The 23,425-nt window shown below is 38.3% G+C and overlaps 1 protein-coding gene across 1 annotated transcript in view; it reads right to left on the reverse strand.

Moving 5' to 3' along the window:
- The window catches only part of CCDC85A (coiled-coil domain containing 85A), a 208,561-nt gene that overhangs the window by 177,195 nt on the left and 7,941 nt on the right, over positions 1 to 23,425 (reverse strand). The window contains exon 3 of the mRNA XM_012649844.1: positions 23,280 to 23,381. Coding sequence (XP_012505298.1) covers positions 23,280 to 23,381 — 102 coding nt within the window. The remainder of the gene's footprint in view (positions 1 to 23,279; positions 23,382 to 23,425) is intronic.

Genomic DNA, 23,425 nt, shown 5'->3' on the forward strand with positions numbered 1-23,425 from the left:
ATCAGCATACCTTGGTAAAAAGTCAATCAATTATCTACTTATTTTGTCTTTCTAACAAAACATTCAGTTATTTTAATGCACCAAAAAAGTTTGTCATGTCTTCCAGTTAGAAATGGTTAAGCAAAGGCATTCTCCTCCTTCAAAACCAATCAAAATGAGCCAAAAAATTAAAGATGGAAGAGATTTACATAGTGACAATTATAAAATGCAATCTAGGAAGCACACCTACACGATAGAAGGTCATGTTACTACTCATACCTCCTCATACATCAAGGAAACCAGGTTTCCTTAAAAGCTCAAGACAGACTAGGCCTCCAGGGAGAGGCCCACCCAATGACTAGGGAGACCAAGGGGTGCATGTCTGGGCAAGGGGCTGGGTGGTGGTCATAGCGACTATATCTGCAGGCAATAAAGACACAGAAAAAGCCACAGAATGTCATGGGAAATACAGTTAAAACAGAAACCTTTTGTTACATTCTCATCTGTATTACCTCTGACCTAATCTTTCAGGAGGACTGCAAGAGAAAAAGCAGTAAGACCAGGAGATTACGCAGACAGCCTTTGACACTGGTAGCTTTGCCGTGTACATTACCTGTTAAAGGCTAAAAACTAAGGGAACACAAACACAAAAGAACACTCAACTATTTGGCCAGAGATTTTTTGAAACAAAAGCCAAAAATGAAACTTCAAATTGTCCCAGTTCACATTCCCCTAGCCCTATGAGCAAGAGGAAGAACATAACAAAAAGAGAACACAATAAAACAGAGGAAAAATTCAGGCAAATAGTTCTGCATGACTGCAGAGAAATTTTAGGTAAAAGAGCTCAAAAAACGGAGAGAGAAACAAGTTTCAAAAAACTAGATATAAATAATATGGCAAAGTTTAAATACAAAGGAAAATAGAAAGTGAAAATATCACTGAAATGAAAAACATTAGAAGGAGAAATAGATGAAATGAATATAACTAAACTCACAATCAAAAAAGTAGATGGGATTTAGTAAATTACCAGAAAGAAGAATTGGGGGTGGGGGAGACAACGTACATCTATAATTGGTGTCTTGGAAGAAGAAAAATATTCAAATGTATAATAGGCTTCATTGGTGTTCAGGAAGGAACAAATTAAAACCTAAATGAAATACTAGATTACACCGATCATAGGGGCAAAAATACATAGGTTATATAATAGTGATTGTTGGTGAGCACATGGAGCAATAAGGAGTTTCAGCCACTGTTAGTGGGAATGTAACTTGAAATATACACTCTGAAACACGTGGCGTTATCTAGTAAAGCTGAAGATAGACACATTGCTATGACTTAGCAATGCCCCTTCAAGGTACGCATGCTAGATGCACAAGTAAACACACAGAAAAATGTTCATGGCAGCTTTTTTCACAATTGCCAATAACTAGTAACACTGTTCAACCCATCAGTAATAGAATGAATACACATTTTGTGGAATATTCATACAATGGAATACTATACAGCATGGGTCAGCAAACTTTTCCTGTGAAGGGCCAGTTAGTAAATATTTTAGGCTTTGAAAGTCTATGATCTCTGTTGCAACTACTCAACACTGCAATTGTACAAAAGTAGCGATAGACAATACGTAGGTGAATGATCACGACTGTGCTCCAATTACACTTTATTTACAGACAATGAAATTTAAATGTCACAATTTTCCCGTCACAAAATATTGTTTTTATTTAGCTCTTTTTCAACCATTTTAAAATGTGGAAAGCATTCTCAGCTTGCAAGTCATAAAAACAGGCAGAAGTCTAGACATGACCTGTTGACCATAGTTTACCAACCTATACTACACAGCAATAAAAAAAAGTACAAAGAGTAACTACCCGCACAAGATTAATGAACATGAGATTGAGTTTTTAAAAAAAGTGACAAAGTTCAAAGAGAATATATTCTAAAGAAGAAAAATCATAGTATCAATTGCTATAGAAAAAGCGTTTAATGAAATCCAACACCCAGTCTTAATAAAAATTCTCATCAAACTGGGAATAGAGAGGAACTTCCTCAATTGGATGAAAAAAAATCTACAAAAAACCTACAGTTAACATTGTATTTAATAGTGAAAAACTGTACACTTTCCCCCCAAGATTCAGAACAAGTCAAGAATGTCCTCTCTCACCATTCCTATTCAACATCACACTAGAAGTCCTAGCTAGTATTAACAAGATAAGAAAAGGACATAAAGAGTATCCAAATGCAAAGAAAGAAATAACACTGTCTTTACTGGCAAATGACATGATTGTCTGTATAGAAAATCCCCAAGAATTGACAAAAAACAAGCAAACAACAACAAAAAAAACCTTCTGGAACTGAAACTAGTAAATGAGCATAAGCAAGATCAAAGGATACGAGGTTAATATATAGCAATATATACCAACAATAAACAAGTGGAATTTGAAATTTTAAAAAATTCAGATTTTTAAAACTTTATTGTAAATGTTTATTTACAATAGCACATACAAAAACAGATTTGAAATACTTAGGTATAAATCTAACAAAACAGGTCTATATGTGGAAAACTACAAAACTGATGAAACAAATCAAAGATGATCTAAATAAACAGAGAAATATTCTGTGTTCATGGACTGGAAGCCTCAATATTGGTAAGATATCAATTCTTCCTAACTTGATCTATAGATTCAATGGAATCCCAACCAAAATCCCAGCAAACTTTCATAGGTATCAACAAATTAATTCTAAAGTTTAGGTGAGAAGACAAAAGATCCAGAATAGCCAACACAATACTGAAGAACAAATTTGGAAGACTCATATAACCCAGTTTCTATAATTACTCCAAACTACAGTAATCAAGACAGTGTGGAATTAGTGAAAGAACAGATATTCATATCAATGAAACAGAATAGAGAGCTCAGAAATAGACCCACACAAATATAGTCAATTGACCTTTAACAAAGAAGTCAACTCAATAAAGAAAGAACAATCCTTTCAACAAATGGTACTGGGATAATTGGATGTCCATCTGCCCCCCTCCCCCTGAAAAATTATCATGGACACTGACCTTACATTTTTCACAAATATTAACTCAAGGAATCATATACCTAAATGTAAACTGCAAAATTCTCACACTGGATAATTAGCATCCTAATTATCTTTCATATCTGTTACCATTGATCTTCACCTACAGTTTCCTAGTAATGTGGCAATCAATGGAAAATGCTAATAATTCAACTTAGACATTTATTTATGCAGCATTTAGCATGTGCAGTTATCAATCTATATGCTTTACATACATTGCCTGTCTTATTATTCACAACATCTCTATGAGGTAGGAAATATTACCATCTTCTCCTTACACATGAGAAAATTGAGGCCCAAAGAGGTTACATAACTTGTCTAAGGGCATGTAAGCAGCAAGTGGAGAAGCCAGGATTCAAACCCTGTCCAGCCCCAGAGTATGTAGTCTTAACATTCTATATACTAATGTCAACTTTCTCCCTAGAAGGAGGCTATGCTTATCCATACAGTCTTGTCTCTGCACAGTGTTCAAGATCACCACCTACTATCAGCGAAGCCCGGTCCCCTGTCTGTCCGGCTTTATTGGACATGTCTGCTGCCACATCTTGGCCCTCTACCCACATGCCATATCCTGCTGCTGACTGTACACCTTCCTCCCTTAAATTCCAATTCACTACTAAGGGCTCAGAAGTAGACCCACACAATATAGTCAATTGACCCCACCAAAGCTGTGCCATCTACGATCAGGTCACATTTATGAGAGGGACTATTTTTGGCTGTTCTATTTTCAGTTATTAGACTTTGCTTCTTTTACGCCTGAGTTGAGACGAGGGAGAAAATAAAATCACTTAAACAGCAACTTTTTATACTTGAAATAAATACTCTTTAATATCCGGTCATTAAAAGTGCATTAGTCTCTTTTCAAGGGGTTCCTAGAGTGCACAATAATAAAAATTTTAAGAGGCAGTTCAATCCCTGTTTGGCCTACATCCTAGAGTCTGGGGATTCAAGCAAAAGTCATCTATCTCTTCCCTTCCTCCAATCTCTTAGAAAAAGGCAGTTCCTAGAACAACTCTTTTTGTTTGAAACATAAGTAATTTTATCTTCAGCTGTTGGTAATGCAAAGAAACTGCTCCCAATTACAGACAAATCTAAACTCTCCATAAAACAAGACCGTGGATCCCAATTGTAACAGCACTGCCTTGCCACCATAGCCATTCGAAGCATGTATTAATAAGGTGTGAAATAATACAGACGAATGTGAAATATGGACCTAATACACTAATAGAAGGCAACAGAGCCTCCAGGACTAGGAAAGCTTAAAATTGGGAAATTCTAGACACAATCAAAGAATATCAAGTGCTCATTTCTTCTTTTATAAATAATAGTGCCAAGGTGAGCCGTTTCAAAACTATCAGAGATTATATAACAGTATAGAGCCCTAACCAAGACCATAGTCAGCTGAGAGCTCTTCACCTCTCATTTCCTTGATTCTGTGTTGTTACATCCTCTTTAAATATAGTTAACAATAATTAGCTTACATATGAGGTTTATTAGCTTCTAAGTTGCCGATATTAAAATGACAAAATAAGGAGCTAAGAGGTGAAGGAGATGGCTATTCAACTGTCAAACAAATATAAAATCAGATGCACATTATTTTCCTTCGGGAAGAAGAAAGGGACCTAACATTTATAAACTTCCACTATCAATTGCTACCTACATTTTCTAAACAAGGTGAGGCTTTGAGATGTGAAGTAAGATTTCCCAGTGACATGCTTAGGAAGAATCTAGAGCCAGAATCTGTGCACAGTGTGCATGGCTCCAAAGCTCGTGTGCCTCCCACTATACCAGGCTGCTTCTGGAAGAATCTGTGTGACAATTCTGGCTGCTCACTGAAAGCACTAAGAAGTGTGTCACAATTGCAGGTACACAAAAGAAAGTTGTTCTTGGCATTCACCAGTGAGGATTGTATTTAAGACTCTTCACTCTGGCGATATACACAAATACACCATTAAGATACACAGATTTAAAATAAAGATATTTCATCATTCTCCTAATATATATTTATGTTTTCTCTTTCATGGAGAGCACAGAAAGTGATACATTCTCCCTGTCAAATACGAACCCGAAGGGTCCTCTCTCCCGTTATAAGTATTCCCTGAACACTGCTGTTCAGCAACAGTAATTCTGGATCGGAATCACCGCCGGGCTTCAGTCAGTCAGACATTTCATAAACACTTACGAGTCCTACTCATGTGAGGCACTGATACATGGAGACAAAAGATGGTTTCTGACCTCAAGAAATCTGAATTAGAATTGGGAAGACAGACAGTAAATAAACTATAATATTATACTGGGATAAGTGCTATGGGATGCTCCAGAAACTCAAAGATGAAGCATTTAGCTCAGAAGAGGAAAGACAGGATATCAGCAAAGGCTTCCAGCGTGGAATCTGGCCAGGTGTACGTCGCAAGTACTCAGAAGCAAGCGGCCAGTTATGACCAGAGCATCTTGGGATGTGAACATGGACGATGTGGGAGCGATTTGGACGTGAGGTCTAAGAGCTAAGCTGAGTCCAGATGTTGTAGCCCCTCCTGTGCCATATACAAAAAGACACTGAGTTTTATTTAGAGGCACAGAGATGCCACTGCCAGCTTATTAGCAGAAAATCAGCATGATCTGATGAAGGTTTTAGGAGACCGTTTGGAATGGGAAGGTATTAGAGAGGGGTGGCCTGCTACTGGAAGTCCCAAGTGAGAAAGTATGCGGGTCTGAGAAAGGGGTAACACTGGGGACAGACAGGGGCATTTAGGAGAATAAATAGCCCAAATTTGCTGACATTCTGGGATGATGGACAAGGAAGAATCTGGGATGATATGCAGTATTCCAACTGGTGAAATTGTGATACCTTCACTGGAAGATAAGGGTTTGGTGAAAATGAAGAGTATATTAATAATACCAGTTTTAGATGCATTTCCTTAATTTAAAAAAATTGTGATCACTTTATTTCTTTCTTAGAAGTGCAGCAGCACTAAATAAGACTTCATCATTGAGAATGATAGTGATAACACCCACAGGATGTTTTTAAAATAATAATCAAGTAAATGGCTTAGCCCATATTACCCAGAATAAGGAAATCCAGGAGGAAACGCAACATACCCAAGAATAAGAAAGAAATGAATATATGAATAAGAGAACACACTTCTGCAAGTGCAAATACGGGATATGACCAAACCAAGCATGACTCACACCTCAGTGGATTATCTCCTCCAGCCAAAAATCATATACAGCTTCCTAAGGAGAGTTTGCACTGTGGGTCCATGTGACCAACACTCTTTTCCCCAAAGCGAACACTCAGATTTATCCTCATGAACACCAACAAAAGATAAACCCTAACTAGAATTTAGAATTTATCTAAAATTGGAAGTACCAAGGAAGAACAGTGATCCCTAATTCACATGCCCTTGGGGACAGTCAGATAATAGAAACTGGTAAAGGAGCCTGGCTGCAGTGTAACAGGGAGTGGTGAAGACTACAGCAAATGGAAACCTGCTTGACCCCTTCAGTGATTTTAAAATATAGCTGCCATTCTTTGACACTCAGCTCATCAAGAGGGGTAGTCTATGACCCTTTTTCTTGCATCTTGGTGGGCTTGTGTCTGTTTCAACCAATAAAGTACAAGACAGTGGCACAGTATTGCTGAGACTGAGTAATAAAAGGCAGGTGGCTTTTGCCTTGTTCTGCTAGAACACTTGTCCTCGGATCACTAAGCCATCATGTAGGAAACCCCACTGTTCTGAGGCCACCATGTCGCAGAAGACACACAGAAAGACTACATGGAAATCCTGGAATCTGCACAAAGATTTGGGGGGGGGCCCAAGGAGCTCCAAGCCATCCTAGCCCAGGCACATGATATGTTAGTAAAGATGCCTCCAGATGACTCCAGGCCTCAGAATTTAAGTCTCCCCAGCAGAGGCCACAGACATTGTGAAGTAGAAACAGACCATCCCTATTGTGCCTTGTCCAAATACCCGGCCCACAGAATCCACAAGCATAATGAAAGGGTTGCTGTTTTACAACACTAAGTGTTGAAATGGTTTGTTAAATAGCAATAGAAAACCATGACACCTCCACTAAAGAGGCAGCCACTTCTCTGTTCCCACTGCTTGCTGCCATATGGGGATGCAGGGTCAGTGTCTGAAGACCTTCCAGTTTATCAAAAGAAACAAGACACTTACATTAGTATATGACTCTTCTAACTGTCAAAACACTGTGTGGGCCAAATAAAACACGACTGTGACTGGACTTGGCCCTTGGAACACTAGTTGCAACTCCTCATGTAGTACACAGATTCTTTACAGGCAAAGAAATGTGCCTTTGCTGACAGCCACATTCAAAGAGCACACACTCTGTGGTTCAAACCACCTTGCCTTGCCATTCTGCACCACACCTGCTTTTGTTGTCACTTTTCCTTAGACAATGTTAGGCAAGAGTCAGCCCTAGTGAGGACTAGGATATTCCCCCAAAACATTCCAGGCTTTGCTCAAGTTCTAGATCTCCATGGATTTTAAAGTCCATAATCTAACACCTCCAAACTATGATTATGACAACAGAAGTCAAGGGCCAGTAAGTTTGGAAGTCACAAATATAAGCTCCAGTGTTATGCCTGAATCCATGACCTAAAAAGCAGAAATTCACCTGTGGAATAAGAGGTGAGCACAGGGCTCCTAGTACATAACAATAGCTCAATAAAAGATAAATGTATACATAAATGAATAAATAAATAACCATTTCAACAAATGATTGATCTGGTCTTCCCTTACTTTGTATTTTGGCATCTCTGCAAGGACAAAATCATGACCTAGTTTAGGTCCATGTAGGTAGGTCTTAAACTAATTAAAACAGAAATGACAAATTCTCCCAAGTTCCTATAGCAGCTAGGTCATTATAGTCCACTATAGATTAAAAGCTTTGCCCAAAATAAAAATATTAAGCAAACAAGGCTTTTCTCATGTATACTACTCAGTAGGGAGGTTTGTATACAAGTCAATATTTAGTGCTGAAAGAAAAAGAAAAAAAAGAACAGACTTCTATTTGCATCTCTGTTATTTTTCCCAAATATCATCCAGGCCTAAATTAATCTTCTTGTAACTAACTAGGGTTTTATTTGTCTGTTTGTTTTCATTTTCTTTATAAGGAGCACAGAAAAGAAGTCACATGAGACTCAGCAAGAATGTTTACTTTCAAATAGGTTGCATTCAACAAATTAGCATTCTATTTACTTTCTGTGAAATCACTGTACCACAGCCATCTGTACTAGTGAGCAATGATATAAATTATCACATCAAGATTGAATATTAAAGAAGACTGAGATATGTACTCAGACAGCAAAGTCAAATCTGCCACCAGGCCTTCAGATCAGGTTGGCTTAGAATGGCCGGACTTTGGCAGAATGACCACAAGATTCCTTTCCTTCCTTTCTGGCTGCCTGAGTTAGACCAGACCGCAGGCCTATGTGCACAAAGATATCCTTGAGAAAGGTGAAGAATGCCTGTTTCCCATTATTTGGATTACAAATGGAAGGTGTTCAAGGTTCAAAATGTGGTACCAAGGAATTCTGTTTTCTTTAGTATTTACAAGTGGATGCTAAAGACCAAGAAGTGCCAAGAATTTACAAGCAGACAGGATGAGACATCCTGAGACAAAGAGACAAGGCTTCCAGCTCTTCTAATAGTTCCCTTTGCCCATCTTCCCTTTATCACATGCGCTAGGAGAACCTGAAGGAAGAGCAAGGGGAAGCTTGAAAATAATTACCATTTGGAAGTCTATAAAATCACTGTAAAAGCTTCTCTCTCTGAGTTAAGCTGGGCCCAGGACATTGCTTGCCCCGTGGCAAGTGGTTCGTCATGTACCCAATAAATTCTCCCAAGACTCTGTTCACCAAACCAGGTACTTCTTGATTTACATTAATACGGGATTCTAGAAGCTGTCACTACAGGGAATAAAGGATCCCGTGTTGTAACATATACTACTTCAAAACACTCTGCTGCAGTAGAACATCTTCAGAGACTTACCACAGTCAGTATTGGTTGATGCATATGTTCAGATGTGTGCGTATGAGGTAGTAGGGGCAGACTGTGCTAGAACATAACTTCATTTTACAGACAAAATGAAGAAAAAATTTAGCTTAGTTTTTTCTGGGCTAAGAAAATTTAGTATACTGAATACTATAAAAAGCTAACACCAAAATAGAAAAGTAAAGAAAAAAAAAAAAAACCTTATTCCCTAAAATTCAAACTCAGCCTTTTTGGATGGCAACCCACTGATGTTACAATAAAGGTCCCATTTATCTAACGAAGCCATTAGAACATAAATTCTGCCCAAATAGTTCCAGAGGGAATAAAGGAAGAGAGGGGGTTCAAACACAAAAAGGCTAAGTGTTCAAACAGAAAAAGGCTACATAACCTAAAGTTATGTTTCTTAAGAAAAGTTTATTACTTCCTTTAAAGACCATTCAATATTATCAGCACCTCAGCAGCTATAGGTAGAGATTAGCAAAAGCTTGGTTTCTTGTAAAGAATTTTGATTTTATTTCCTCTCTCGCCTCAGAAGGCATCACAAAATAAAGAACAGATGGTAGATGCTCAGGAGGAGAAGCTGGAAGGTGAACGCTTTCAAAGATCACCAGTTTATATGTCTATCTCTGAACAATAAAAGCCGCATGTCTATAAATTCACTTGATTGTATATTTTTACAACATGCCTATCATCACAGCTGAGATCAGGTACACACACTTAGTGATGAGGAGAATCAAGAAATGGTGTTGTCTGGAAACTTTCACTTACTGGTCCAGAAATCTGGCTGGTGGGTCCAGAAATCTGGCTGGTTTGCCAAAATCTTTGCTTCTTTTGGTGTCACTGGGTTAGACTAGAGGTTTTCAAACTTTATAAAGATTACTATGTTCAAATAAGAGCTTAAGCAGAAGTGGGAGCAGACAAACCAGCTAAATGTAGAGTTGCTCCAGCTGAAGGGTATCTGCAGTGGGAATGAATGAGGTGGCAGAGCCTGCCTCCTCCTCCCTACAAATCCCCACCAGCCCCTGAGGTTCCACAGACCCTCTGAGGCTCAATGGAGCACAGTTTAAAAGTCATCTGAGACTTAACATAGAACACAACAAGCTAACATGAGGTCAAAATACTAAAGTGGAAAAACATCAAAATGAATGAAATACAAAAGCTAATTTAATTTTACCACACTAGACCAACCAAAGGGTCAACAGGTTCCAAGATCATTTTTCTACCTTTACTGTTTTAACAGAATTAGTTTATTGATTTTCACTTAGCAGAATATTTCTGCCTTCCAGGCAACTAGGCCATATTTTCCCCCCAAAATCTTACAACATCTTTATTATTGATTCAGAAGACATTAGTCAGAAGATGGATTTTCTTAACTGATGATTCCCTCATTGCAAAACTCCTCCACTAAAGAACAGTAACTCAGCATAATCTTTGCTAGAAAAATAAAAGAAAAAGGATTAAATCATGGCATAAATCTGGGTACATATAGCCCTCAAGCACTAATCATTGTAAAACCTCTTAGTTCAGGAACTATGAGTTTGCTATGGGTTTGAATGTGTTCCCCAAAGTTGGAAACTTAATCCCCAAAGCAACAGAGTTAGGAGGTGAGGCCTAGTAAGAGGTGATTAGGTCATAAGGGCAGTGGATTAATGTTATCATCTCTGGGTAGTTATCAAGAAAGCAGTCTTGTTGTAAAAGCAAGTTTGGCCACCTCCTGCTTGCTCTCTCACGCCCTGTTGCCCTTCCACCTTCCATCATGGAAGATGGATGATCAGCACAAAGGCCCTTGCCAGACGTCAATGCCATGCTCTTGGACTTCCTGGCCTTCAGAACTGTGAGCAAAATAAATTCCTACTCATTATAAATTCGTCTGTGGTTATAGCAACACAAAACCAACTAAGACACTTAAGAAATAAAAAAAGAAACTATTAGAATTAAACTGAGTAATAAAATCTCAACAAGAGATTTTTTTTTAAATGCTAAGGAACCAGCTTTCCTGTTCCACTTAGTTTAATTACACAGTCTAAAGAATGAAGAACATTTTACATTGCTCCCTGTACAAGAAACTAATGTTGCTATTAGGAAACACCCTTGGATAGCACTTCACACCCTGTGTAATCTGGCCCCAATCCACTTTCCAAAATTATCTCCCAGAACCTAACAAAGATCTTAGCACAGAACTGCTCATCTCCTCACTGTTCCTTTAACACAATTTGCTCATTTCCACTTCTATGCCTTTTCTCCCAAACACCCCCACCCCTCCTGCCGGCCTATCTAAATCCAGCCACTCCTCAGCAACCAAGCTCATAACACACCTCCCTTGAGAAGACAGCCCAGACACGGCAACCTGTGAGCCATCTCCCAGGCCCATAGTGCCAATTGCTCATTCTGCCCATTTGCTTCTTAACTGCACACCTTCATCATTCCTTACTTCCTCCCATGGACGTGTCAGACCATGAACTCCTGGCATGAAGGGCCTGTGGCTCACTTTTCTGCTCCACTTCACACAGTATCACCATGCTGTACCCATGTTGAACAAATGAGTATCAAACAGTGCAGAAATTGATACAAAGCAAGTGAAATATGAGCAGAATTGGTTCCCCACTACCACCCACATCCATGAGTCTTATCAGCCCATGCTTCCCCGTAGTGCCATTTATGTTTATTTTACTATGTTGTTTACCTCAGTACATACTCTGATTAGCCTTTAATTTGTTGTAATAAATCTCTATTATCCCTGACGTTCTTCAGAATGCATGGCTGCCTGATTAGTAAAGGCAATGATTTATAATGAAATTGCTATAGATTTTGCCCTTCCCTTCAGTTAAAGTTACCCTGGAACTAAAAAGCACACAAAGAGCCTGGTGTCACTGCCTTGCCATTAGCTTACTCTCTTCTAAACTTTGTTCAATAAGCCATACTGTCCCATCTGGTGCCCAGAGAGTAAAGAGACTTGAGAAAATCCACTCTGGAGTAGAGTAGAAAGTGAAATTCCACTCCGATGTTCCAGAGCACTATCCCACTAAGCAATGTGGGAAAATACATAAGAGATTAGACACCGGATGCACATGTTTCACACATGGTTGGTCCATTTGTAGTCTGCCATCTAAGGCCTGCCCAAGCAAAAGAAACCTACCATCAACAGATTTTAGAACTGTACAAATCCTAATAGCTCCCTATTCGCCAAGAGGTGTTCAAACTCATCACTATTGTGCTTCAAGGGGGATGGGTTCTATTCTGATATTGCCAGATAAATTGCTGTAACCCTGATAGGTTCCCTACCATGCACGGGAGTACAGAGAAAATTTAGAGCAATGGTTCTTAACAGGTCATGTCATGCACGGTGAACTTTCCACCTATGCACAGAACTCCTCTAGAAAAATACCCTCATTGCTCCGTGTCAGGAGCCCAGGCCCAGCTGCACAACCTCTGGAAGTTGGGTAAGATAGAAGGCAGGGAGAGGAGCCACCAGTCCAAGCTGATTAGACCTCCAGGATAATTAATCTCCTTTTCTCCTGTCCTGGCGAGAGGAAGGGCAAAAAGCTGGAAGTGGTTCTTGGCTTCCTTGCCCAGGCTCTGCCTAAGAGAAACTGAATTAATATTGTGGCTTCCATGTTTATCAACATACAAACCTGTGTGAAATCAGATTTTCTGTGATGACTGGGATAAAAGTAAAGTCTCAAAATATGTTCAACACTAGAAACACACTTTGTGTTGCATTGTTAAATCTGAATACTTGGCTATGTGTTGTTATTATTCCAAAAACATTTAATAGATATGTGTCAGTACAATGTGATCATCTGTTTCTTGGGAGAGAAAAACTGCCCTTTAGTAAATGTATACATTTTCTGTTTTTAAATGTTCTAAGGATCTTCTTTTACGAAATGATGGTGTTCATAGACTAGTAGTTGGTAGATTTTTATTTATTGTACCGTCCACACCTAACAAAGTAAAAAGTTCACAATTCCAGGTTTATTCTCAGGTTCTATCTACTTGTAAAATCCAAATTCTGGGATTACTGACTTAGAAAATCTCTATTCCAAACCCCTTACTTGATGGATAAATTATTCTGCCCACAGAGGCTGATGGTGTACTAAAGGTCACACGGCAAGAAAGTGGCAAAGCCAGTTCAGCATCTAAATTTCCAGCTGGGAAAGTGTGTCATCGTGCCCTTTAGGCAGTTAGTGCATCACGCTATTTATTTTTTTACTCTATTAGAATTTAAATCAATTATTTTAAAGTGTTTTAAAACACATTTTAAATAAATGTCATTTTTATTCACAATTAAAATCAAACTTATTTGAAAATTGTTTTTCATTGCTTTAAAGCTATAAATAAATCTAGGATGCCATATGCCAACAAGAGTATCTACACGTTACCTTAACATGCAGGTAAAATTTCACAGAGACATTCATCATGTAAAATAACATAATAAGCTTTGTGAACAGGTATAATAGTACCAGCCTAATTGTCTTTTTTAAATGAGTAACTATTGTATACCTGGCTGTATGGACTCTGGTAAAAATGTTTCCATCAAAGACAGATTTAGGTGCTTGGCCAATAAACCCAAAAGTAGCTGAGACTGCAACAGGAAAAAAGCCAAAGAAAGTAAGGATGAGAAATCACATGGTACATGGTTTTAGGGTAGGAATGACTGAAGACTTCATCTCCATTTAAGTGCTAAAGAAATACTACAAAAATAAGCAATTTTCAAGCCTGTTCTTCCCCAGATTTTGAAAAGCTTGGTTCCAAACCGTCGTTCATGGAAGTCACTATACCGGGGGAGCTATTCATGGCAAACCACCTGGATAATGTTTATTCCTAGACCTCAAATTGATCATAATTATAAATGTACTCTCTTTGTAAGTGTCCTCATATGTAAAATAAGCAGCTAAATTCAGCCGGTTTCCCCCACGATTCCATAAACCAAGGCAATTCTGGTTGGCTTTTGTAACAATGAAGAGGCCTGCCCTGTCAATCAACATAAGACCATTAACAACGTGCAGACAGAGCCTTTTAAATTCTTCACCACGGCCCCCTCACAAACTGATGTCTCTCAATTGCCTTGTCTGCTATTTTTATTCTCTTTTCCTTACTGTAAACTGACTCTTACCTCACTTTCCTCTTAAATCGCATGTAATCCATCATCCGCAGATGTGACTAATGACTCGCCTTTCAGGGTTGTATTATTCTGTTTGGGTGGATGGGTGAATTGGCACTTGCTATCTCGGGAAAGAGAAGACATGCTGAATTAATGAGCTTGGTTAATTTGAATTCTCAAGAGTGGTTCCACAGACCAGGCTGCTATGAACAAAAATCTGCAACTCAGATATTCTGACCTTTTAAATGCCATCAAAAGTGGAATGTAAGTGTACTTTACTTCTGCCTATAGCAGCATAAATCAGAATAACTGGCTTAATTAGTTGTGTTTGCAGTAAGCTGAGTTATTAAAAAACACAACTCCTTGAGAGCAGTTGGTGTTGCCATCTGGCCCATGCCTTTGCTCCTGGTCTCTTTCCCTTCTGTTTCTTGCAGTCCAGAAACCAACACTTCCCCAGATGTACAGCATTTTGACTGTGAGTACAAGTGAGTGCCTAAGGACCAGACCAAGGTCAGTACATCTCCTCAAGAACATTTATCTAGAAGGAATATGGCCAGGGGGTGGGGAGAATCCACGTGGGAAGAAAAAGGATATCGAGGTGGTTGGATTCCCAGACTAGGAATAGGAACACTGTTTCCATTAAGTATGCAGTTTAGCAGCTGTCCACGCCTCTGTGAATTGTGTGTCCCAGGTGGCTAAATCAGAGGCTCCCAGGCAATAGATATGAGCTCACCTACCAGAGCACCAGGTCTTCTTTGGTACTTCCCTAAACTGGAGTCTAGAGATACTCACCTCATCTCACACTCTCATCATTGTATGTCTCTATTATAGTTTTCTGAGGTTTCCAACAGGAACAGAGAAAGAATGGTTCCTTGTTCCTTTCAGAGTCTTTATCATTAACATTATCCCTACCTCAAGTGCCCTCTATATCCAGAAGAATAAATGTCTTCTTTATGAAACTGATTTGGTGCCCTGGGAGTCAGCTTGATTCTTTCTATTCCTCTACTGACTGGCCCTGGGCAGTTCACTAACCTTTGTTGGAAGTCAATTTTCTCATTCAGAATATGGAAGGGTTGAGTACTTTACGGCTGTAATGAAGAGCACTTCACGGCTTTAAGTTCTACAATTCTGTAACATTCTGAACTAAATACAACTATATTGTCCTAATTTCTTTCTACTCTTTTAGCACTAAAATAGACATCTATTCTCAATTAAATGAATAAAACATATTAATATATACAAGTATATGTGTGTATATGTGCATATACATATTCACCACCAATTGGGTTTTTTCTTTCCTACTGATAAGAAAACACACCGTTCTTCCAAAAGCAATTCATGCTTCTTAACATTTTTAAGCAACTAGCAATTATGGAAATTGTAACTACACACAACCCAAATCAGAGATTTCCCTAAAAGCCAGAAAAGGCCTCAATAATTGAGAGAAACATGAGACCTTTCAGTTTCTTTTATTATCAAGACCAGAAGTCAAAATTCTGAGTTTAATGCAACAATGTAATATACGTGACTAGAAAAGTCCACTCACTCAGAAAGCATCAGAGACTACCTTCAAATGTTTAGTCTTCAAAAGTTAACCAAAACATTCTGTCGCTCAATCATATCAGCAAGCAAAAATGGTGTTACAAATCTTTTGTTTGCCAGATTTAAAAATATAAGGATTCACTTTCCTTCACATGGCTAAAAATGAAAGTGAAGGAGGTATGGGAAAAAGTCATTCAATATCTTTAAATCTAACGCATTTAACATTCTTAAATATACATACACCATTAAATGCTTTGTATGGGTGTGCACACATGTGCGTATGTGTGAAGGGGAGAGTGACCAAATAACTGAAATACAGTTTTTGAGCAATTCCCAAATCCAACTTTTCTTTAACATGTCCTGTCTCACAGAAAACCTACAGAAGGCCTAAATAACAAAGGTGCTGAAGAATTTAAAAAGAAAAAAAAAAACTAAAACAAGCAAATATTTCTAAAGTTTCATTTATCTGGTAATTGAATAGGTGCCTAGTTTCAATCAAGGACCACGACCAAGTCCCAGGACTCCCCCGGTACTCTTCCATAATGACTTGAGTACAAAAGCTCCGTAATACACATACTCTCTGTTATGTGAAAACGGTAAATGAACACCATGTGTGAATAACCCAATTATTGCCTTTTATCTTAGGGAGGACAGACCAGTATTACCTTTGTAAGGATGATAATGTAACCCGCCACTCCTGTGCCATTTTCCCTTTTCTAAATACCTCTTCTGCCTCTCTGCTGCCTAAGCACCCTCTGTCTCAGAAAGAGCAGCGGTTCTTTCTATTGGAAACACTTGAATGGCACTCTAAAGAGAAAGCAATTTATGTCAGGAGCAGCGGTAACTTGAACCTCAGTCTTTTGCCTAGAGAGTCTTATAAATTAGAGTCGAGATTTCATGTCTGTATTCTCAAGTGTCCCATGGTCTACTCTTGATACTGAATCTTAAATTTCCTAGCTCTCTTGAAAATCAGCTCATTTCAGAACATGAAACTATTCTTAATGTGACCCACAATCAAGTTCAAAATAAATATTTTTTCAAATATGCACAATGCTGGCCATAAATATTATGCATTAAAGTATTATTAAGGGCAACTTGGTTATGCCAAAGTATCCACGAAGCAAATATTTGAGTCCTATAATATTAAAGAAATGCACCCTCTCAATTATCTGAAATGCAGTCGAGACCCAGAAAATAAGCAAAAATGAAACTTGACAAGCCAAAACACTTATAGATAGATGACAAATGGATTATGCATTAAAGCTCATGTACTTTACTCATAAAGGGCACTTCAAGGTTATTTATGCTTAAACAAAGTTCTAAGCAGTGTGATTATTCACTTTACTAAGCTATGACCAGCCATGAGATACAGCAAAACAGAATTTAGAAACAACAAGAAAATGAGTTAAAGTCAGGCCTGAGGGCAGCAAGGGGTGTCAACGACAGCATGATACTTCTAGTATCAACTAGAAGTGAATGGAAATATTTTTTAAAAAATGAGACATTAAAAAGAAGAAGAATACCCATCCAGGGCCATTTAATGTAGGGACCCACAGTTTTATCTCCAACCATCAGAAGTAAGTGACCAAAATTTGAGTTTTAGAGTCTAAGGTCATAAATTTCAGTCTGGAAAACTTACTCTTCATTACTCATACACTGGCCCAACAGAGCTACACAAGTAAAATATTATAATTATTTTCTTAAAGCTTTAGCAAAGTTTGACTTCACACTTTTATTTCCAACCACGCTCTTATTTCTTTTTTATTTTTTATTTCAGCATGTTATGGGGGTACAGATGATTAGGTTACGTATGGTGCCCTTATTTCTTGACTAAGATCCCTAACACCCATGCCTCCAGAAGAGTCTATCATTAGTAAATGTATGTAGTCTTGTATTGTATTCACCTATTCATGTATCTATGAATACATATTCATGTATCGGCATTCATTTGACACTTGTAAAAAGCTGTTACCTAATGAGGCGGAATAACTCACCATAGCTTTTCACTTCCACATGCTTTGTTCTAAACTATTTCAGTTAAAATGAAATGATAAATGCATCACTAATTCAATGATCACAATTTTTCTATTTTGTCTTCTGAAAAGTTGCGATGAGCCAGAACATATAAACATTTAATTGATTCTAACTGGGTGTAAAGGATAGGATACTAACCAGTTGAAAGAAATCCTTGGTTTATTTCATGGCAGCAAACTTACGTGACTGAATGCCAGATTTGTTTGACCAAACAGAACCAACATAATGTGTGGCATTATTCAGATGCAATAGTAAAGTTACTAAAATGTATATAACTGTATATACACAACATTGATAGGCAATCTTTAGGGAAAAGACGAAAATGACCCCCTAAATTTAAAGTATATTACATCGTACTAGTAAATGCCTTTCTAAGCCATCTAGGTTTTTCAATGTTTCACCTCTAAGATATTTTGCAATTTTCTTAAAATAAACCACATTTCCAATATTAAGCTATGTCATTAACTCAAAATGTATTCTTATGATAAATGCAATATGCTTTGCACATCCAAGTATGGTCCAATAAATCAATTCTACTTTTCAGAATTTCTTAAGTTGATGTCCTATCAAATGTTACCAAATTATTGTATTGAAGCCTGAAGAACAAAAACCATTATCTATTACTTTAACTACCCATGTGTCAGTTCACACAATATTTCTATGCTCAGAGGACCTCAATTAAAATCAGTTCTGGTATTCTATAACTGTAACTGTTGAAACTTTTCTTCCAAAAGGTATTCAATTTCTATCGTCCAAAATCATCTTTAAGTGATGTTCTGACTTTTTCTAAGCAAAATAAAAGATTTATGAGAGCAATTATTCATGCTAAAGTGCATGCTACCTAATTCACACACAATCTAACTTCAGAGAAATCTTGTTGGGTTCTTCCACACACAGGTTATCTTGCCCCTCGTCGACAGGGCCACTTTGTGTTACCAGCGTTTCTTGTTTACTCGTTAATAACCTCAACAGAGAATAAGGAGCAGTCTTAAAACTCAGGGTAAAAGCTATAAAATGGGAGACGTGAAATGCAGTATTCTCCTGTGGGAAATACTCATTAGCACTGCAGGCAGTGTATGATCTACGTGTGCCACCGATATCCACCATAAATAGATGCTTCTTTTTCTGTCTGGATGTGAAGGCTTTAAAGAGTAAAGCAGTCATGAACCTACACATATGTCAGCGTTTTCCCCAAATTAACCTAACAATACGAGCCACCAGAAATGAAAATTTTCAACCCATATCCCAAAGTAATGTGTTATTAGATAACCTTGGTCTAGAGTTGAGAGGTAGTGAAGTTTTACAGTATCAGCTAGGGTCAGTCCCAGAGTTCAACAAAGAAAGAGAAGTTACCTTCCTTCTTCCCAGGAAACTGGGGTGTTTGAAACCATCACTCACATCAACCCATCTTACGTAACAGTCACTCATTTAAGGGCAGTGGTTTCCACCTGGTCTCCTTATTAGAATCAGCTGAGGATCTCTTTTTGCAAAGTGCCAGATGAACTCAATTTGCATCTCTAAATGCTGGGCTCAGGCACTGCTATTTTTTCAAAGCTACCACAGTGATTTTAATCTGCAGCCAGATGAAAAACCACTGTTCTAAAGCAGTTGTTTTGAACCAGGAGCAATTTTGCCTACACCCCACCTGGGAACATTTGGCAGAGTTTGGAGACATTTTTGTTACAATTAAGAAGGTGTCTGTGGGTAGAGCCCAGGGATGCTGTTAAACCTCCTAAAACACATAAGGCAGCACCTTACAACAAAGAATTATCTGGTCCAAAATGTCAATAGCGCCACTATTAAGAACCCCTGAACTGGAAGAAGAGTTGTTGGGAGAAACAGCCTGCTCTTTCCATCTCTAGAGACATGCTCACAAAAGAAGAAAAGAACCAGTAAGAAGATTTCAGGATGAAGACTTACAGCCCTGACACCCCATCCAGCAAGGCCAAAGTAATTCTAAACAGACCTTTTTTTAACAAAAGTGAATGATTCCCTCATGTGTGTTCTCATTGGCCAGGGTGACGTTGAACGAGGGCACAAAGCTATTGTTCACTGGAACTTGCTCAAAAAAGGCAAAGGGAATCAGACCAACCAGGATAATGAAACAACCCTGTTTTTTAAGGAAGGAAGAGGATAAACAATAAAATGAAGAGTAATGTTTCTTCTATTTGTATAACCTTCTCATTTGTTGGTAACCACCAATACATGCTTCTAGAATTGAAATCTAACTATTTTTACTACTTTTTCATCTGGATTCATAATGTCCAACAGGTGAAGTACTTGTAAGGGTCTCTGATCATCAGAATCATCTCTGTCTGGAAGGTCAACAAAAAACAGAGCTATTGAAGAACTTGAATCATCCAAGACATCCATGACCTGGGCTAAAACAGTTACCTATTTGAAAGCAAAGATCTGCCAGCTAGTATCTGAAAGCAAAACTCCTCAGTGTCACTGTGGAAGGAAACACTTTCACTTAAGAAAGTTCCACCCAAACTTGGATTTCAATGGAATCAGGAAAGTGAAACCCCCATTCTCAATAACTGAGGCTCTCATGAACATTTATAGCTAGCAGTGACGATTCAATTACTTAATCTACAAATCTGGAATACAGCGAGCAACTTGAATGAATGGGCAAATGCCTCAATGTCTAGATGTGGTAAGTGTTGAATTTACTTTCTATTTGAAAATGGAATTGTCTTCAAACTGAAAAGAAATAGTTGAATAATAACTTCTAAAGAAGTAAATACATTCATGAGGGTTTTGTTAAGTTTGGAGGATTTTTCTTATGTTTGTTTCTGCTTCTGTTGCTTTCTGATCAGCTATTAAGGAATGGTTATACAGGCTTAGAAATATTTGAGAGAGAAAAAAATACCTAAAATTCATATTTTCATTCCAGTTGGAGGTTAAACCAACCGTTTTAACCAAAGGAAGCTCTTGGACATCAAGTTCAACTATTTTATCCACTGAATTTGTAGCTGAAAGCATAAGAAGATTTAAAGACGCCCAAGGCACGGTCAACTTAAACAGCAATCTTTTTCAGTGATGGTTCCCTCAGTGTGCACATGTGTGTGTTTTTGGAGGGAATGCATATTCTTACAGGTAGTACAATACCTTACCGGGATATACCTCATCTCTGTTTCAGTCGGCCATATGCACATACACTTCCCAAGTGCTTTCACTGCTTCCTGTTCATGCAAAAATATCCAAGTGCTCATCCACAACACTCATATTTCACACCAACCCCAAACAGAATGACTCTGGAAATGACTCAGCAAATCTGCAATTTGGGATTAGCCTCACAACTGGTTCCTATCTCTTCATACACCAATGATTCAAACAAATTGCGTGGGGATTTAAAAATACGAAAAAGCATGTCTTTCCATCCATATCAAAAATTAATTTGTAATGGCAGGATAAATACAAGCTACCAATGCCCATGTTTATAGGTGATGATCCATAAACATTTCTTTGTGCCACTTCGTTTTCCAATTAATTACTGAAATAAAAATGCAACACAAATGTACCACAAATACACTCTGGTGAGGATATCAACTGTCAGCAGATCTGTCACTAAAGAACGAGAAAACTCGAAGTAGACACAAGAATTCAACTACAGTATCATTTTATGATAATTTATGTTACATCAAATTTTGAACTAAATTGTTTAAATTTTTAGGCAATATGCCATGATATAATAGCCATCTTTACTTAGAGATATACCTTACTTTATGCAAAGTATTGTTTAAAAGTTGCACCGCAACACTTTTCTTGTAAGTTAAATCATACATTGATTAAACTATAGGAGTTCTTTATGTACAGAAGCTCTTTTGTAAAGAATTGTTTTGTGAGTGAATGAACCACTTGCCCCTAAGTATTTTCTTTTTGGTTTAAGAAACAAAGTTTCCTTATAATAGTGAACACATTTACTTCTCAAGCTCATTAAAAAAGTAATCAAGAAATGAAACAGTCATTATCTTTACCTTCCCATTAAACTATTACTCCCCACCAAAGTCAAGCTTCATGGCCAATGACCCATCTCATGATAGTAACACAACCAAATTTTGTTTTCAAATGACTTTCATCTCTTGTAGAGAACTGGGTAGCCAAGGCTGCCTACAGCAATCACGGCAGCATCTCTATTGCCCATGAAAAGAGCGAAGATTCGATCGACTTGGGAAAGGCACCAGCCAGGAGGCCTCAACACAACAGGTGTATTGGCTCCTCCCTGCACCCACCTCCCAACACAAACTGAGAAAGCAGCAGCCAGCTTCCCATCTTCCCCACCCTTTCTATTTCCATTTGTGCTTAAAAGAACATAGGAAGAATTAGAAGCCAAGCTTCAGGAGTCAATTTTCAGCACTATGAGAAAGGAATTAAGATGAAATGAAATCCAACAGGTAAATCCCCAAATACAATATTGAAAATATACCCCTTCATGTCACTGCTAAAATTGGCAGCCTTCTCTACTACTAGGAGCTGGCTGCACACAGACTCCAGAACACATTTCAAATAAAGTGAAAAACCTCAGACATTTGAATGGAAAAAAACCCTCGGTCTATAAAATCAATCATTTTAGCTCCAACTCAACCATGAGTAGCATAAAAGGATTGTGGGGGTTTGGGTTTTGTTTTTGTTTTTTTTTCTTAAGAAATTTCTTTCTCTCTTAAGTTCAAAGTGGTTTCAGAACCAAGATACAGAAAATTAAGCCTCTTCCAAAAGGTTTAAAAGCTCAGGTTTAGAGCCACTTCAGCAAATGCAAATGTTATGCTTTGGAAACCAAAGGAGTGTCGAAATACCTCTGTACATTTTCAAGAGGTACATTTAAATGACCAGGAACAATGACTCTTGTGATGTAAAAGAGCATACTGTTCAGAATACGCTTAAGGGAGTTTCAGGAGAGGGTTGGTGGGTTTTGACTGAGTAGAGAAGGGAATCAGTTGATGCATTTATTAATAAATGCAAAGAAAAGTCACAGATTCAGGCCCCCAATACAATGGAAAAAATCTTCAAGGCATCCAGCCTGTTTAGGGACACCATATTTCTTTTTCAATGTCATTGTTTTTCATAATAAATACTCATCTCTTCCTGCTCCTAAGCTATTAACTGGATTCAAAACCTCTTAGTCACCATTCCACAAGTGAGCCCTACTAGGAAACACCACACCAATAGGAACATGCTCAAGTTCAAGCTGAAAGAATCTTAGAATGGTTCTATTTTTTAGCTCCAGTATCCACAGATTTCACCCTGACAACTCAGGGTCCTAAGGCATTATTGTTTCTCTCTCTTCTGTAACCCTTCACTCTCAACGTTTTCAGGATTAGTTGGCTGGTAGCTACTTAAAATAAAAACAGGTCCAGGGAAAGAAACACGCATCATGATTCTAAGTCAAATGTTTGCTTCTTTCCCCAACCCACCCCCCGAGCCAGCACCTGCACTTTCTTATATGGCCGGATAGCTCTTCATCACTCATAACCCTCTACTGAGTTGACCTAACCAAAGCAGCTCCCCAGCACGTACTGACCCACCGTTTATGCCACTGTAGACATTCCGGTGATGGGGTGACGCGTCCTCTTGCGCCTGCCGTCTAAGGGTACCCTCCCTGCTGCCTCCGCCGCTGCCTCCGCCTCCTCCACCGCCACCTCCTCCGCCACCTCCTCCTCCTCCTCCTCCT

The sequence above is a fragment of the Propithecus coquereli genome, unplaced genomic scaffold (genome assembly GCF_000956105.1).
Source record: "Propithecus coquereli isolate 6110/MARCELLA unplaced genomic scaffold, Pcoq_1.0 Scaffold305, whole genome shotgun sequence".
NCBI lineage: Eukaryota > Metazoa > Chordata > Mammalia > Primates > Indriidae > Propithecus > Propithecus coquereli.